General features: G+C 45.2%; 1 protein-coding gene across 1 annotated transcript; it reads right to left on the bottom strand.

The window, feature by feature from the left end:
• Positions 1-5,996: 5,996 nt before the first annotated feature.
• LOC127955686 (cytochrome P450 2K1-like) lies at positions 5,997-14,856 on the bottom strand. The gene is made up of 9 exons (XM_052553479.1): positions 14,625-14,856; positions 14,382-14,541; positions 13,755-13,904; positions 13,511-13,671; positions 13,165-13,344; positions 12,824-12,965; positions 12,550-12,734; positions 6,799-6,940; positions 5,997-6,376 (listed from the first exon to the last, which is right to left on the bottom strand). Exons 1-9 carry the CDS (start codon positions 14,826-14,828, stop codon positions 6,189-6,191), a joined length of 1,512 nt encoding a protein of 503 aa, XP_052409439.1. The 5' UTR covers positions 14,829-14,856; the 3' UTR covers positions 5,997-6,188.
• Positions 14,857-15,401: the final 545 nt, after the last annotated feature.

The following is a 15,401-nucleotide window of genomic DNA, read 5'->3' as shown; positions in this document are numbered from 1 at the left end:
GGACCTTTGTAAATGTTTTATGTTCAAAAATAAACTTTGTTCTCTGGATGACTAATCTGTTGTTTAAAACTCCTCATGTGAGTGTCTGCATGTATAATTAAGTTTAGATAGTACTGAAAACTGATACAGTAATATGTGTTGTTGCATGAATATGAAACTATGATAAAAATTATTCACCCTAAAGTATTAACCAATTTTGATACAGTGAATATGGTATAATTTCACACCTCCAAAACAGAGAAAACATCTTTCACAAACATTTACGAGTCTCTCTTTTAAAGCATTTAGTGTATAATGAGCTGTATTTAATAGGGGTCATTATAGCACAATTCTTAACCCCACCCCAGACCTCACTAATTTTCAAACCCTGGCTAAGGACATGATTACATCCTTTAAGGTCACAATGTGAGATGAGAGAAATGTTTATAAGTGAGAAGTCAAATCTGACTCCTGCAGCTCATGTATGGATATAGGTTTGCCATGAAACATTTTGCATTCTACGTATGATAAACTGATAGATATTAAGTTTTGTGAAGGAGGGCCACTATAGTAGGGAGCCTTTGAGCTGTGTTTATGATATACATGACAGTGATCTTAAAATATGTCTTAGGCTATGGAAGTTACATATTTAGAGTTTTTATATTTGAGATGGTCATTGCGCTACTTTTGGGCTGTTTTTGACTGGTATGGGCTAGTTTTGTCACACCTGGCAAGTATGGCTGTATGAGCAGTGTAGATGCTGCAGTTAATTTGATTTCTATTTCTATGAAAAACTAAATAACAGTAGAGGAAAGTAATGTAATCGGTGTGCAACTAAACACTGTGTAAACACCTGTTTATGTACCTCGGGATGAGGGGACCCTCGCCACATTTTTTGATCGTCCATTCCAACTGCTCCTGCGAGATTTTCAATCCCTGTGCAGCCCTTGAATTATCAACAAAGCTGGTTCAACAAGCTATATAAATAAGTGAATAATTTTTCATTCCTTCGTAAAATTGTTTTGTTTATTCCAAAAAGCTACTTGATGACTGTATAAAAGTCATAATTATGGCATAAACAAATTAGAATATTTCACAATAATGACACAAAGTAGCAGTCTGATTTCTGCACATGCTCTGTGAAAGAGCACTTATGCTTCGCTAGAGGTTATCCAGATAAGCATTCAGTGAATAATAATCTGGCAAATAGCCTCAAAATGTTTTGTTACTATAGAACTGAAACAACCTTTTTTATATGACGTATATTTTATTACATATATACTGTGGCGGGGGGGCATGGTTTAGCGAAGTTTGCAGCGGGAGAGAGGATCAGGAGACGATCGGTAAGTGAGTGGTTTGGGCAGAAATTATTATCACCTGTTTCTTGTTCTAGTAATTGGCGTGGAGCGGGTATAAAACGCCAGGAGAGACGGAAGCAAGTGAGAGAGAGTGGGACTGCTGACGGGAGTCGAAACCGGAAACCGGAAGCCGGAAACCGGAAGCCGGAAAGCGAAAGCACCGAGTGAACGCAGCAAAATAGAAGTCACCATATGGTGTTTGAAAACGTTTGTTTAATTTCAGTTAATAAATATACGTCAGCAGTCCAGCCGACCCCTTGTCCTCTTCCTTACCCATACGAACTCACAACACTGGTGCCGAATCCCGGGAAGGAAGACGGACCGACGCCGCCGGCATGCAAAGCCCGTCCTCCACGACGCTTGCGGACATCATTTCTTCCCTCGCGGTCCTCCACCGCGAGCAACACCAGGCGCTGCTGGGTCTGAGGACCGACCAGGAGCGACGGTTCCAGGCCATCGTCCAGGCCCAGCAAGAGGACCGCGAGAGGTTCCGGGGCTGGTTCGATCGGGAGGTTCGCGCTGAGGCCGCCGGGCCGCCCGCCATGCACCTGCCACTGCACAAGATGGGGGCCCAGGATGTTCCGGAGGCCTTCCTGGAACTTTTTGAAAAGGCGGCTGAGGCCTGTGGGTGGCCCCGTGAGCAGTGGCCGGTGCGCCTTATTCCCCTGCTCTCCGGCGAGGCCCAGGTGGGCGCACAACAACTGCCAGAGGTGAACCTCCTGGTCTTTGACGATCTGAAGAGGGCCATCCTCCAGCGGGTCGGCCGATCACCCGAACAACACCGGCAACGCTTCCGCTCCCTGGACTTGGGCGAGGCCGGCCGACCCTTCGCGTTGGCTCAACAGCTCCGGGACTCCTGACGCAAGTGGCTACTGGCCGAGGGAAGCGACGTGGAGCGTGTCATCGATCTGTTGGTGCTGGAGCAGTTCATCACTCGGCTCTCCAAGAAGACGGCCGAGTGGGTCCAGTGCCACCGCCCCGCGTCGCTGAAATCGGCAATCCACCTGGCGGAGGACCACATGGTGGCGTGCCCAGGGGTCGGCACACCCCCACCTACTAACTCTCTCTCCCCTTCTCTCTCTCCCCCTTCTCTCTCTCGCCCTGTCCCTCTCCCTAGGTCCCGTCCATCTGGCCCTCCTCGTGTCCCACCCCGGGGGCGGAGCGGGACAGACCAAGGCCGCTTCGTGTATACAAGGGCCCCGCCCAGGGGGGCGGGCCTCGGGGCTGCGGGAGGGGACAGTAATTCCGTCTCTCCGCTCTCTCCACGCCAATTCCCCTCTCCACTCCCTGCCATTGGGGCGGCGGGTAGGTCTGGGCTGGCCTGTTGGCGTTGCGGGGACCCGGAGCATTTCGTGGACAGGTGTCCAGTGATGGAGGTGGAGATGATGGTCCGGGTCCCGGACGACCCACGGGCCACCCCCGGTCAGGCTGGCGAGTACCAAATTCCCGTGAGTATCAAGGGGGGTACATACCCGGCCTTGGTGGATTCAGGATGCAACCAAACCTCAATCCATCAAAGCCTGGTTCAACCGGGGGCATTGGATACAAGCCGCGTGGTTAAGGTGCGGTGTGTACGCGGGGATGTGGTGGAATATCCGGTTGTCCCAATTTTGATTCAATTTCGGGGACAAAAACATAGTGTGGAGGTGGCGGTTAGTCCCCACCTCCGGCATCCCGTAATTTTGGGGACGAATTGGCCCGCGTTTACAGTCTTATTGAGGTCGTTATGTGCGGATGCCTCTTGGGGAAATATGGCACGGAAGGGGACCGCGCGGGTGCAGGTGGGGGAAACTGAGCCAGGACCGCTGAGGCCGGCTTCAGGGGAACCGAGTGGAATCGGGAGACTAATTCTCTCGGACCACGATGACTTTCCCCTGGAGCAGTCTCAGGATGAGACGCTAAAACATGCGTTCCAGCAGGTCCGCACCATCGATGGCCAGCCTCTCCGACCAGCCCTTCCGCTCTCCTATCCCTATTTTGCCATTTTAAAAGACCGGTTGTATCGAAGGACCCAAGACGCTCAGACAAAAGTAAATACAACCCAGTTGTTAGTTCCAAAGAGCCGCAGGGAAATGCTTTTCCATGCGGCTCATTCTAATCCTATGGCGGGCCATTTGGGACAGGCAGCCACACTAAATCGCCTCATGACCCGATTCTTCTGGCCGGGCATTCATGACAACGTGTGCAGGTGGTGCGCGTCTTGTCCGGAATGTCAGTTGGTGAACCCACCGGCCGCCCCAAAAGCGCCGTTGCGCCCTCTCCCATTAATGCAGGCCCCCTTCGAAAGAATTGGTATGGACCTCATCGGGCCATTAGAGCGATCGGCACGAGGACATCACTTTGCATTAGTCATAGTTGATTATGCAACATGATATCCTGAAGCAGTGGCCCTCCGCAACATTTCCGCTAAAAGTGTTGCGGATGCCCTGTTTCGTCTTATCTCCCGGGTGGGGGTTCCGAAAGAAATCCTTACTGATCAAGGCATGGCGTTTATGTCACGTACGCTACGCGAACTATACGGATTGTTGGGCATTAAGTCGATTCGAACAAGCGTCTATCACCCACAAACGGACGGCCTGGTCGAACGATTTAATCGCACTCTTAAATCCATGATCCGTAAGTTCGTTCAGGAAGACGCCAAAAATTGGGATAGGTGGCTAGAGCCCTTGTTATTCGCTGTGCGAGAGGTCCCACAAGCCTCCACGGGGTTTTCCCCCTTCGAGCTTCTCTATGGACGCCAGCCCCGGGGGGTGCTGGACGTTCTGAGAGAAACTTGGGAGGAGGGACCATCTCAGGGCAAAAACTAAATTCAATACGTACTGGACTTGAGAACAAAACTCCACACATTGGGGCGGCTATCAAGGGAGAATTTGTTACAAGCCCAGGACCGCCAGAGTCGGCTGTATAACAGGGGAACTAGCTTACGCAAATTTGCACCGGGAGAGAAAGTACTTGTATTACTCCCAACGTCGAGCTCTAAATTATTGGCTAAGTGGCAGGGGCCGTTTGAGGTCGCACGCCAAGTCGAGGATCTTGGACCCTACCGGGCCGCACTAACCTAATTCAGCACCATATCGAGACCGAGCCGGGCGTGGTAGTTCGCAGCCGGCCGTATCGCTTACCTGAGCACAAGAAAAAAGTAGTTCAGGCTGAATTAGGCGCTATGCTTGACATGGGGGTAATAGAAGAATCCAACAGTAACTGGGCGAGCCCGATAGTTTTAGTTCCGAAAACGGATGGCTCAGTCCGGTTCTGTGTGGATTATCGCAAGGTGAATGCTGTGTCGAAGTTCGACGCGTATTCAATGCCACGGGTTGACGAGTTGCTTGATCGGTTAGGCACGGCTCGCTTTTATTCGACATTTTACTTAATGAAGGGTTATTGGCAGATCCCCTTGTCTCCATTATCCCGCGAAAAAACTGCTTTCACAACGCCGTTTGGTTTACACCAATTTGTTACCCTTCCCTTTGGCTTGTTCGGGGCGCCTGCAACCTTTCAGCGCCTCATGGATAGAATCTTGCGGCCCCATGCTGCATATGCGGCTGCCTACCTGGATGATATCATTATATTCAGTAATGATTGGCAACGGCATATGCAGCATCTGAGGGCTGTTCTGAGGTCGCTGAGAGGAGCGGGCCTCACGGCCAACCCAAAGAAGTGTGCGATTGGGCGAGTGGAAGTAAGGTATCTGGGCTTCCACTTGGGGCATGGACAGGTGCGTCCCCAAATTGATAAGACAGCCGCTATTGCGACCTGCCCACGTCCCAAGACCAAAAAGGAGGTGAGGCAGTTCTTGGGGCTGGCGGGATATTATAGGCGGTTTATTCCTAATTATTCGGACCTCACCAGCCCCTTGACTGACCTCACTAAAAAGGAGGTGCCAGATACGGTCCAGTGGACGGAGCCGTGTCAGCAGGCTTTTACCCAGGTCAAGGCTGCTCTATGTGGCGGGCCGTTATTACACTCTCCTGACTTTTCTCTCCCTTTTCTGTTGCAGACAGACGCTTCGGACAGGGGGCTAGGGGCGGTCCTGTCCCAGGAGATAGAGGGGGAGGAACGGCCGGTGCTGTACATTAGCCGCAAGCTCTCAAAGAGAGAGGCTAAGTACAGCACCATTGAAAAAGAATGCCTGGCCATCAGGTGGGCCGTCCTCACCCTCCGCTATTATCTCCTGGGACGGGAGTTCACCCTCTATTCGGACCACGCTCCGCTGCAGTGGCTCCACCGCATGAAGGATACCAACGCGCGGATCACTCGTTGGTATCTAGCTCTTCAGCCTTTTAAATTCAAGGTGATCCACAGGCCGGGTGTTCAGATGGCGGTGGCTGACTTCCTCTCCAGGAATGGGGGGGGGGGGGGATGGGCTGCAGGCCGGACGGCTCCCCGGCCTGAGTCGGGCGGTGGGGGTATGTGGCAGGGGGGGCGTGGTTTAGCGAAGTTTGCAGCGGGAGAGAGGATCAGGAGACGAGCGGTAAGTGAGTGGTTTGGGCAGAAATTATTATCACCTGTTTCTTGTTCTAGTAATTGGCGTGGAGCGGGTATAAAACGCCAGGAGAGACGGAAGCAAGTGAGAGAGAGCGGGACTGCTGACGGGAGTCGAAACCGGAAACCGGAAGCCGGAAAGCACAGAGTGAACGCAGCAAAATAGAAGTCACCATATGGTGTTTGAAAACGTTTGTTTAATTTCAGTTAATAAATATACGTCAGCAGTCCAGCCGACCCCTTGTCCTCTTCCTTACCCATACAAACTCACAACATATACATTTACTCAAAAGAAGAAATCATCCAACTCATACTGAAAGGAACGGAGATGTTTGGTCTTTTTTTCTTTGAAAATGATATTTTCATCATTCAGGAGCGTCTGATCGCACACAGCTTGTGTGGAGACGGATTCAACGTTATTCCGACTACTCCTTTGAGATCCAGCTCATCTCCAGACACTCCAGGTGCAGTTGTGAAGCGGTAGCTCTGAAGGAGGGAAGTGAAGAACAGGAAGAGCTCCATCCTGGCCAAACTCTCCCCAAGACACATCCTGCGGCCTGTGTGAGAGAGTGAGTCAGTTGTATGGTCTGTTGGGCTTGAAATGCTGTCTATTTAGGCAGCACACTAGGTTTTGGAACACAGCTAATGAGAGCTGCATAGCACTCTGTAACAGCAACAAAACACCTCAGCATTCTAACATAATAATGCAATGTGACAAAAAATATTAACAGGAGCCGTTTTCAACATATGGGCTAAAATTAAAGCATGGACAACTGCATGGAATCATGTGGATCCCTATTGAAATGACCTGCAAAATTTTTGACCTGCAAAATTTTACAAAGCCAGAATATGCTTTCGCTAGATTTGTAGTCTGGAGAAGTCAGAGCTAGTTGCTGAAAGTCAGAGCCAGTCTGCTGATCTTTTTTTTTTCATTTGGCTTTTTTATTTAATGCGGATATTAGATTAAAAAAAATAGTACCTGCAGAAAAGGGCATGAAAGCATCTCTTTTCACAAGCTGGCCCTTCTCATCAAGGAAGTGTTCTGGGTAAAAACTGTTTGGTTTTTCCCATTCGGTTGGATCCTTCAAAACAGACGTCAGCAGAGGAACTACAGTGGTGCCCTAAAAAACGGAGAGAAAAGATCAAATATTCAAGATGCACATGGTATCTTCTCTTGGCTTTTGTTACGTTTTATGGGTCTATGGGTTTAAAAGGTAATGTAACAATATTAAGGATTTGGGAAGAGCATTTACCCGAGCCCCTGCCACAGCATAGCAACAACAACAACAACAAGGTCACTGTTAAAAAGGTTTTATTAACAGCTCAGTGAATGCTGGGAGTAAACAATTCTCAAAGAAATATAAAATTAAGAGGGAAGCAAAACTTCAGGAGGGGAAACAATGCCAAAATAACAGTGTGTCTATTCTGGGGATTAGATTCTTTCTAAACCTGTCAAATGAAAATAAAATCAACAACAAAGTTATAAACTCACTGCCTATCTAATCCTCAAACCAGGAGAAAAACATGTACAGGACAAAAGAAAAAGGCACCAACCTCACTACAGCTTCCAATAAGGGTAAGAATCAAACAACAGAGTAAGTCAACAGTACTTCAGATTAATGAAGAAAGGCTTCAACAAACTGCACTAGGCCAGGCTGGACAAAGGGCATGCTCTGGAGAAAAGTTTTCATCTTCTTTAGTTCCTGCTCAGCTTTTATACTGCTTCTCCTTCAGTTGGTAAGTAGATTCAGTCGAAAAAGGCAATCAGCTACCGTCAGTTGCACATTCTCCCCAGGAATACTAGGGGATTATGATCAGTGTAGACTACCACTGGAGTACAACTACCCCCCAGGTAGACCTCAAAGTGTTGCAATGCTGACAGTAAGGCCAAGGCCTCTTTCTCAGTTGTACTGTACAGTTGTTGACACTTGATAAATTTCTTGGAGAAATAACTCACAGGATGTTCTACACCAGTTACATCTTCTTGCAGTAATACAGCCCCTGCCCGAGAGGAACTAGCATCCACCTGCAATTTGAAGGGCAACCTAAAATTTGGAACAGAAAGAACGGGGGCATGGCACAACAAGTCTTTAGCAGCACTGAATGCACAGTTACATGTTGGACTCCACACAAATTTCCTAGAGGTACTAAGTAGATCTGTCAACGGAGCAACTATAGAAGCAAATTTTTTACAAAACCCCTTGTAGTAACCAGCCATACCTAAAGATCTTATCAATTTTCTTTTGTTAGTAGGAGTGGGGAAAATAAGTATGGCAGCAACCTTTTCCTCAATTGGCCTCACCTGCCCTTGGCCAACCTTCTTACCAAGGTAAGTAACTATGGCCTTACCAAAGCCACACTTAGTCTAGTTCAATATCAATGATGCCCAAGATAACCTACAGAAAACTTGATTTAGACCAGTGATCCTCAAATCTGGCTCGCGAGATCCAGTTTCCTGCAGAGTTTAGCTCCGACTCCAATTAAACACACCTGCCTGTGATTTTCTAATGATCCTGAAGACACTGATTAGCAAACTCATGTGTGTTTGATTAGGGTTAGAGCTAAACTTCGCCGGAAAGTGGATCTCGCGAGCCAGATTTGAGGATCACTGATTTAGACTATTCAGGTGGTTTTCCCAACTAGCAGAATAGACCACCACAATATGCAAGTAGGCCTCGCAATTGGTTACTCCTGACAGTACCTGTTGCATTAAGCCCTGGAAGGTCGCAGGTTCATTTCGCATTCCAAAAGTCATAACAGAGCACTGGGGAAACCTTTTAGGAGATCTAACTTGGTGACGTAGCAAGCAGAACCAGCTCGATCAACACAATCCTCTATTCGTGGAAGAGGAAAAGAGTCAGGCTTGGTGATACTATTCACTTTGTGGTAGTCAGTACAAAAACGATGGGTTGAGTTACACTTTGGAACGATTAAGCACGTGGAACTTCAGGGGATCTGGATAGGCTTAGCAAAAACCATGTTGCAGCAGGTATTCAACTTCTTACTTCATTATCTCCCGTTTAAGAGGGTTTACACAGTAGGGGTGTTGTTTTATAGGAGCAGAGCTACCTACATCAATATCATGCATGAGTACGGTAGTCTTGCTGGGCATATCTGATAACAGGGTAGGATATCTACTCATTAACTCAATGATATCTGTTCGCTGGTCATTTGGCAAATGAGCAAGATATGCATCCAAGTCATTCAGGACCACCAAATTGTTTAGACGTCTACAAGACATTCGGTCTTTATGTACAACCAGGTTATCCTCCACAGGAGAATATGCTGCAGACAGCACAGTAGCAGCAACTTCAGGTGTAACATTGTCAACACAAGCTTTGGAGGTTTCTTTGGTGACATAAGTCTTTAACATGTTCAGATAACACACTCAACTCTTTCTCCTATGATCTGGAGTTGAGATCACTTAATCGGTGTCATAGAGTCTCTTATCAACAGCATAATGGCCTGCAAACTTAGCCTGCAGTGCTGAGTCTGGAACAGGAACCAAAACTAAAACTAAATCACCAGGTTGAAAGACACGTTTTACACTGGTTTTGTTGTAATGCAACTTCATCTTGGACTGTGCAGTCACCAAATGAGCTTTTGCCACCTCACAACCTTTATGGAGGCGTTCCCGGAAAGCACTTACATAGTCCATAATGTTGCTAGACACAGGATGTTTGGACAACAACTGCTCACTCCGCAATTTTAAGGGCCTCCGGACAGTGTGCCCGAACACCAGCTCTGCAGGACTAAAACCCAATGACTCCTGTACAGTTTCCCTGATTGCAAACATTAATAATGGTACACCTTCAGCCCAGTCCCTATTAGTACTTAAACAATATGAACATAGCATTTTTTTGAGGGAAAAAGCGCTCTAGTGCCCCCTGGGACTCTGGATGTTATGCACTGGAGATCTGATGATCAACTCCTAACTCTTTTAACACTTGAGAGAACAGCTTGGAAGTGAAGCTAGTACCACAATCTGTGTGGATAGCTTTAGGTAATCTAAATGTTGAACAGAACTTAACTATTTCCTTCACAATGGCCTGGGCTTTAAGAGTGTGGAGTGGCATGGCTTCTGGGAACTGAGTTGCAGCACACACCAGAGTTAAAACATATTGGTGCCCCAATTAGGATTTTGGAAGTGGCCCAACGCAATCCAAAATTAAACGCTCAAAGGGCTCTCTCCCGACTGGAATCGGATGTAGTGGGCCAGATGGAATGGTCTGATTCAGCTTACCTGCCAGTTGGCAAACATGGTAGCATTTGCAAAATCTGGATACACTAGATTTCAATCCAAGCCAGAAGAAATATACGTTATAGGTTTTATTAACCCCAAGGTGGCCAGGGAGGGGATGCTCATGGGCAAGCTGCAATACTTGAGGATGATAATCAGAGGGTAAGACTATTTGATAGACAGCTAAAGCATCATCAACTTTGCCTGGCCTCCAATGACGCATTAATTGCCCCCATCTTCCCAGAAGAAAGCTATTCTAGCACTGCATGAACCATCCAACGGAACAGCTGCCTCAACACAGGGTGCTAGAGATAGGTCAGATCTTTGGGCAGCAATTAGGTAATCTTTGTCGAATTTCAGATCTACTGCTTCTGAATTAGGGTTTCCAGGATCAATAGACGAGGCTGGAGGTTTAATAAATAGGGTACACTCCAGAGAATCTTTTGCTGGACCCAGGAATGAGTCAGCAAGGTTCACAGTCTCTTCCCAATTCTGAGCCTGTGCACGAGTTACAGCACAAGAAGGAAACACCGAAGGGAAATGAGCAGCAACATCAGGATCCATACCCGTCTTATCTACAACAACCGGAGATGGAAAGACCTTACCACCCGCCAAGTCATACCCCAAAATAAGGCTCACACCATCCACAGGCAGCTCAGTTTGCACACCAAGAGGAACTGTACCTGTAACCAAATCAGACTTTAGATAAACCCTGTGTAATGGCACCCTTACACATCCCAATTCAATTCCCCAGACCAACACATCTGTACTGGAGTAAGTTTCTGGTGAGAATGGAGTTGAAATGGCCTGAGCAAACACCACACTTTTAGATTTCCCAGCAGCATACTTCTGCTTCCACACTTTACAATCAGAAATCAGGTGCCCTGAATCCAAACAATAGAAACATACACGTTTACTACTGAAGCGCCTTACATCAGCCTTACGACCCTTGTCTGCCCCTTCCCTTTGAACACTGGAAGTTTCCTTCCCCGATTGCTCAACATTCAAATACTGGTGTTTGGACTGCCGTGAAACTGGGAACACTGCCTTTTGGGTGCCGCCTCAGAGCGTGTGCCTACCTTTTGTTCATTTAAGTGAACAACTAGGGCTTCAGGAGCACTATACTTTAATTCTTCGAATAGAATAAGCTCCTGCAACTGTTCAAAACTCGTCACCTTACTATCGAGGTACCACTGTTCAAAAAGTGTTTTATTCTCCCTCACAAACTCTACATATGTTTGTTTGGCTGATTTCAAGTTCTGGAAGCACTGCCGGTAGGCTTCAGGAACCAACTCATATGCTCTTAATACTGCTGCTTTGACCATCTCATAATCAAGAGACTGTTTAATCGGAAGTGAAGAACAGACCTACTGTGCCTTACCTATAAAGTTACATTGCAGGAGGAGACCCCACATCTCCTTCGGCCACCCTAACTTTATGGCGATGCGTTCAGAAGTGATGAAGTAGGAATCTACTTCAGCTTCTCTAAAAGGCAGTATGAGTTTTATATGCTTTGCAACATCAAATTTTGACTGGGTATCACCCACTGAATCATAGTTAACGGTGCTAGATTGTAACTGGGCAACACAAAACGCTGGAGAAGAGGGAGCTCTTGTGCACGGAAGGGGAACATGATGAACAGACTTCCTCCGCAGATTCTCAGCTTCAATCTCAAGTGTTTTAAGCCTAATATCCCGATCTGCCTCAACTTCGACAGTATGGAGTTGTACAACTTTAAAGTCATGTTCTTGTTTTTTCAACTCCAAGCCAAGCTCTTTTAACTTAACCTCAATCATTGGATCTAGTCGGTATTCAGTAGGGAGATATGGACCAGATGCAGATGCTTCTCCTGCTGCTACATCCTCCCTTGACACATCAGGCGGTGAATCATCAGGAAAAATACCTCTAGTCACTAACCCGTATACACCACATCCTTAATCACCTGCTTATTAGCACCTCCAGGTACAGTAACATTAAAGAAATCAGCAATCAATAACAAATCTCTTTTTTTCCATTGATTAAAAACATCTGTGGAAGGTGCAAGCGTAAACGAATTAAGTCAAATTCAATTACTACACATTACTCTGCCCTCACCAACAAAAGAGAGAACCAAAGCTCACTTTCAACAGTATAGCCTTGATGATACACACATTCCAATTCTGCTAGATTCTGTGATCCTGCTTTTCAAAAAGCACAATAAATATTTACTTCCTAAAGATCCCGGACGAGCCCCCAAAATATGTTTAGTCTTATGGGTCTAGGGGTTTAAAGGTAACGTAACAATATTAAGGATTTGGGAGGAGCAATTACCCTAGCCCCAGCCACAGCAAAGCAACAACAACAAGGTCCCTGTTAAATTTTTTTTTATTAACAGCTCAGTGAATACAGAGCGAGAGGAAAACAACAAGAGAACCATACAACAATACAGATAACAAAACTGATTACATCACTGGACGTAACACTTTATATGTATTTATTCTACTGACTGACCTTCTTGATGAAGTATCCATTGAAGGTAACATCACAGCTGGTCATATGAGGGAGATTCAAGGGTACTATGTTTGCCAGTCTCTGGGTTTCATGAATCACAGCATCTGTATATGGTAATTTCTTTCTGTCTTCCACCACTGGCTGACGTCCACCGATCACTCTGTCAATCTCCTCCTGAACTCGATCTGCAAACAAATGAAAAAAGGTTTTGTTGCTTTTATCTCTTACTGAATTTAGCATTGAGGAAATACTCTACATATAACTGTGTTTTTACCCTGTATATGAGGGTATTTGGCCATAAGCATCAAACCCCAGCGCAGAGTCGTTCCTGTGGTGTCAGTACCAGCGACAAACAGATTTGTCACAGACACCATAAGATTCTTCTCATTAAAATATGAGTCCTTCTTGCCAGATTTCTGTCAAATGCAATCCACAAAATGCATATTTATTCCCTTTACCACCATAAGCTAAAACAGACTTATTCAAAATGACAAGTGCTTTATGGAATAAACTCAACCAAACCTAGACATATTCAGATCTTGAGCAAACTGCTAATTTTCACCTGCCACCTGAATATTCTGATTATTACAGTAAAGGGGATCATTGAAAACGCACCATGTCGTTTTGTTTGCGGATGAGAAATGAGTCGACAAATCCTCTGCGGTCTTGTGGATTCAGAGTCTCCAGAAGTGCTTTGGTCAACTTCATCACCTGTTCTCTATTTTGGATCATATTTTTTACAATAATCCTTTTGCCTTTCAGGAATGGACCCAACCATGGAAATATGTTGTAAAGCTAGAAATGGACAATCGGGGACATACAAGAGAATGTTATCTAGAGATGCACTTTCAGAAGTTCATTCTACAAAATGGGTGCCTTGATTTTGATTGGATAATTGATTTTGTAGTATCTGTGGACAAAATACAGTTTCTGGTTAACATAAAGTATTTATTATACTCACCAACATAGAAATTGATCCACTAACCCGAACATTTTCATTTGCTCTGTTGACCATTTCAGTGAATCGAGGGTCAGTGTATTCAAATCTGCTGCCGTACACGATAGACGAGATGATGTTTGAAACAGCGTAGTTCACAGGCCGTGTCGTGTCAAAGGGTTTTCCTATGAAAAGGAAACAACAAACTGTCTCTCAATGGATCTTATGAACTAAGAACATGATTGCATGTGTGTGTCTCAGCTTGTACCTTCAAACTTATCAAACTCTCCTTTCAGATACTGAATTTCCTCTATGATTTTCTCTTCACTTCCTCTCTTGCCCATCCCAAAGTCCCGAAGGTTGCTGAGAGCGAAGCGTCGCATTTCTTTCCAGTTCTCTCCATTGGAAAAGATGATCCCTGATCAACACAATTAGCAACACTATTAGTGAATGATTATGCATTGAGTACACTAACTTTGGACCTTTAGCACAAATACAGTGTTAGATTTATTAAAAGCATTGTATGGCAGGCTAATTAATGATTAATCTATTTGCAAATTAATTTATATTACTTTAAATATGTAAAAACATATTTTCCCTAATTATTTATGAGAACCCATTTATACTCCTTGATTAAAGACAACATTCACTTTCAAGCAAACAGTCCCGTAATAACAGCATTTTTAGGATTTTCATTTTTACAGTGGCTGGTTGTATCTATGCTCATAATAAGCTAATATCATGGGTAATTCAATGTACGCATTTAAGTACATTTCATTAGCCTGGAGAGGCCACGAAGGTCTGAAAGCTTGTGCAACATGTTTGTCTTGTGAAATTTCTAGCATTTAAAGTTTGCACGTTCATCTGAGTCAAAAAAAAAGAAAAAGCATCCTACCATGCTCATTCAGCATCCTGAAACTAGGTGAAATATGTCTGTCGCCAAACTCTTCTGCATGATTCACTAGAGCTTCTTTGACAGTGTTGTATCCAACTAGGACCACAGTTTTTTGGGGACCCAAAAACACTTGGAATATGTTCCCGTAAGTTTTGGAGAGCTGGAGGATGCAAAGAAAGACATTTACAAACAAATCTCAAAAGGTTAGGCTGCTATTACTGTTTAAATGTGTCAAGTTCTCACCTCACAAAAGCTGTCAAAGGGTCGTGTGAGGTCAAGGTTCAAGAGGTTCCCCAACAGCGGCAGTGGTTTGGGTCCCGGTGGCTCTTTCCCTTCTTTCTGAGATTTGGATCCAGAGGAAAGCAAATACAAACCCAGAAGCAACAGTAAAGCTCCCAGTAATGTACCTGTGCTGGAAAACTGCAGCAGAGACTCGACAACAGACATTTTCTCTCTGAGCTTCTGAGCTCCTGCACTCATACATTTATAGCAGCTGTATAAGGGAGGGACCTTGTGTGATCACAAAAAGCAACAAAAAGAAAAAAAGGGGGTTTGGTGTGATAACATCAGCATGTATGTGACTCCCTTTGGCGAATCATTAATCTTCTACAAGCCATTTAACCGAGACAGGAACATTCTTCAAGCAATAGAAGCAGTAAGTCAGGTTTACCACAATCACAGACCTATATTATTACACTTGATTAATCATTTTTAAATTATTACATAATTAAAAAATATATTTTTGGTTTATATATTGACTACATGTTGTGATAATGTGTTTATTTGCCAGCAAATAATAAGCAGGTCTGAATTGTGACCCACAGAGATATCGTGAGGTATCCAAAATCTAACTACAAACCAGCACAATCTCTTGCATGCTGCCAGCTCGTTTCATGATGAGCAACACCAATCAAGATATGTTTGACACGAAATTGCTATTATGAGCATTTATTACTTTTAGATTGAAAATTGAATAATAACTCAATCAGACAGACACACACATTGTAAAGGAAGAACATT

Source organism: Carassius gibelio, chromosome A3 (genome assembly GCF_023724105.1).
Source record: "Carassius gibelio isolate Cgi1373 ecotype wild population from Czech Republic chromosome A3, carGib1.2-hapl.c, whole genome shotgun sequence".
Lineage (NCBI taxonomy): Eukaryota > Metazoa > Chordata > Actinopteri > Cypriniformes > Cyprinidae > Carassius > Carassius gibelio.
The sequence above is the reverse complement of the archived record's forward strand: the minus strand, read 5'-3'. Positions and strand labels throughout refer to the sequence as shown.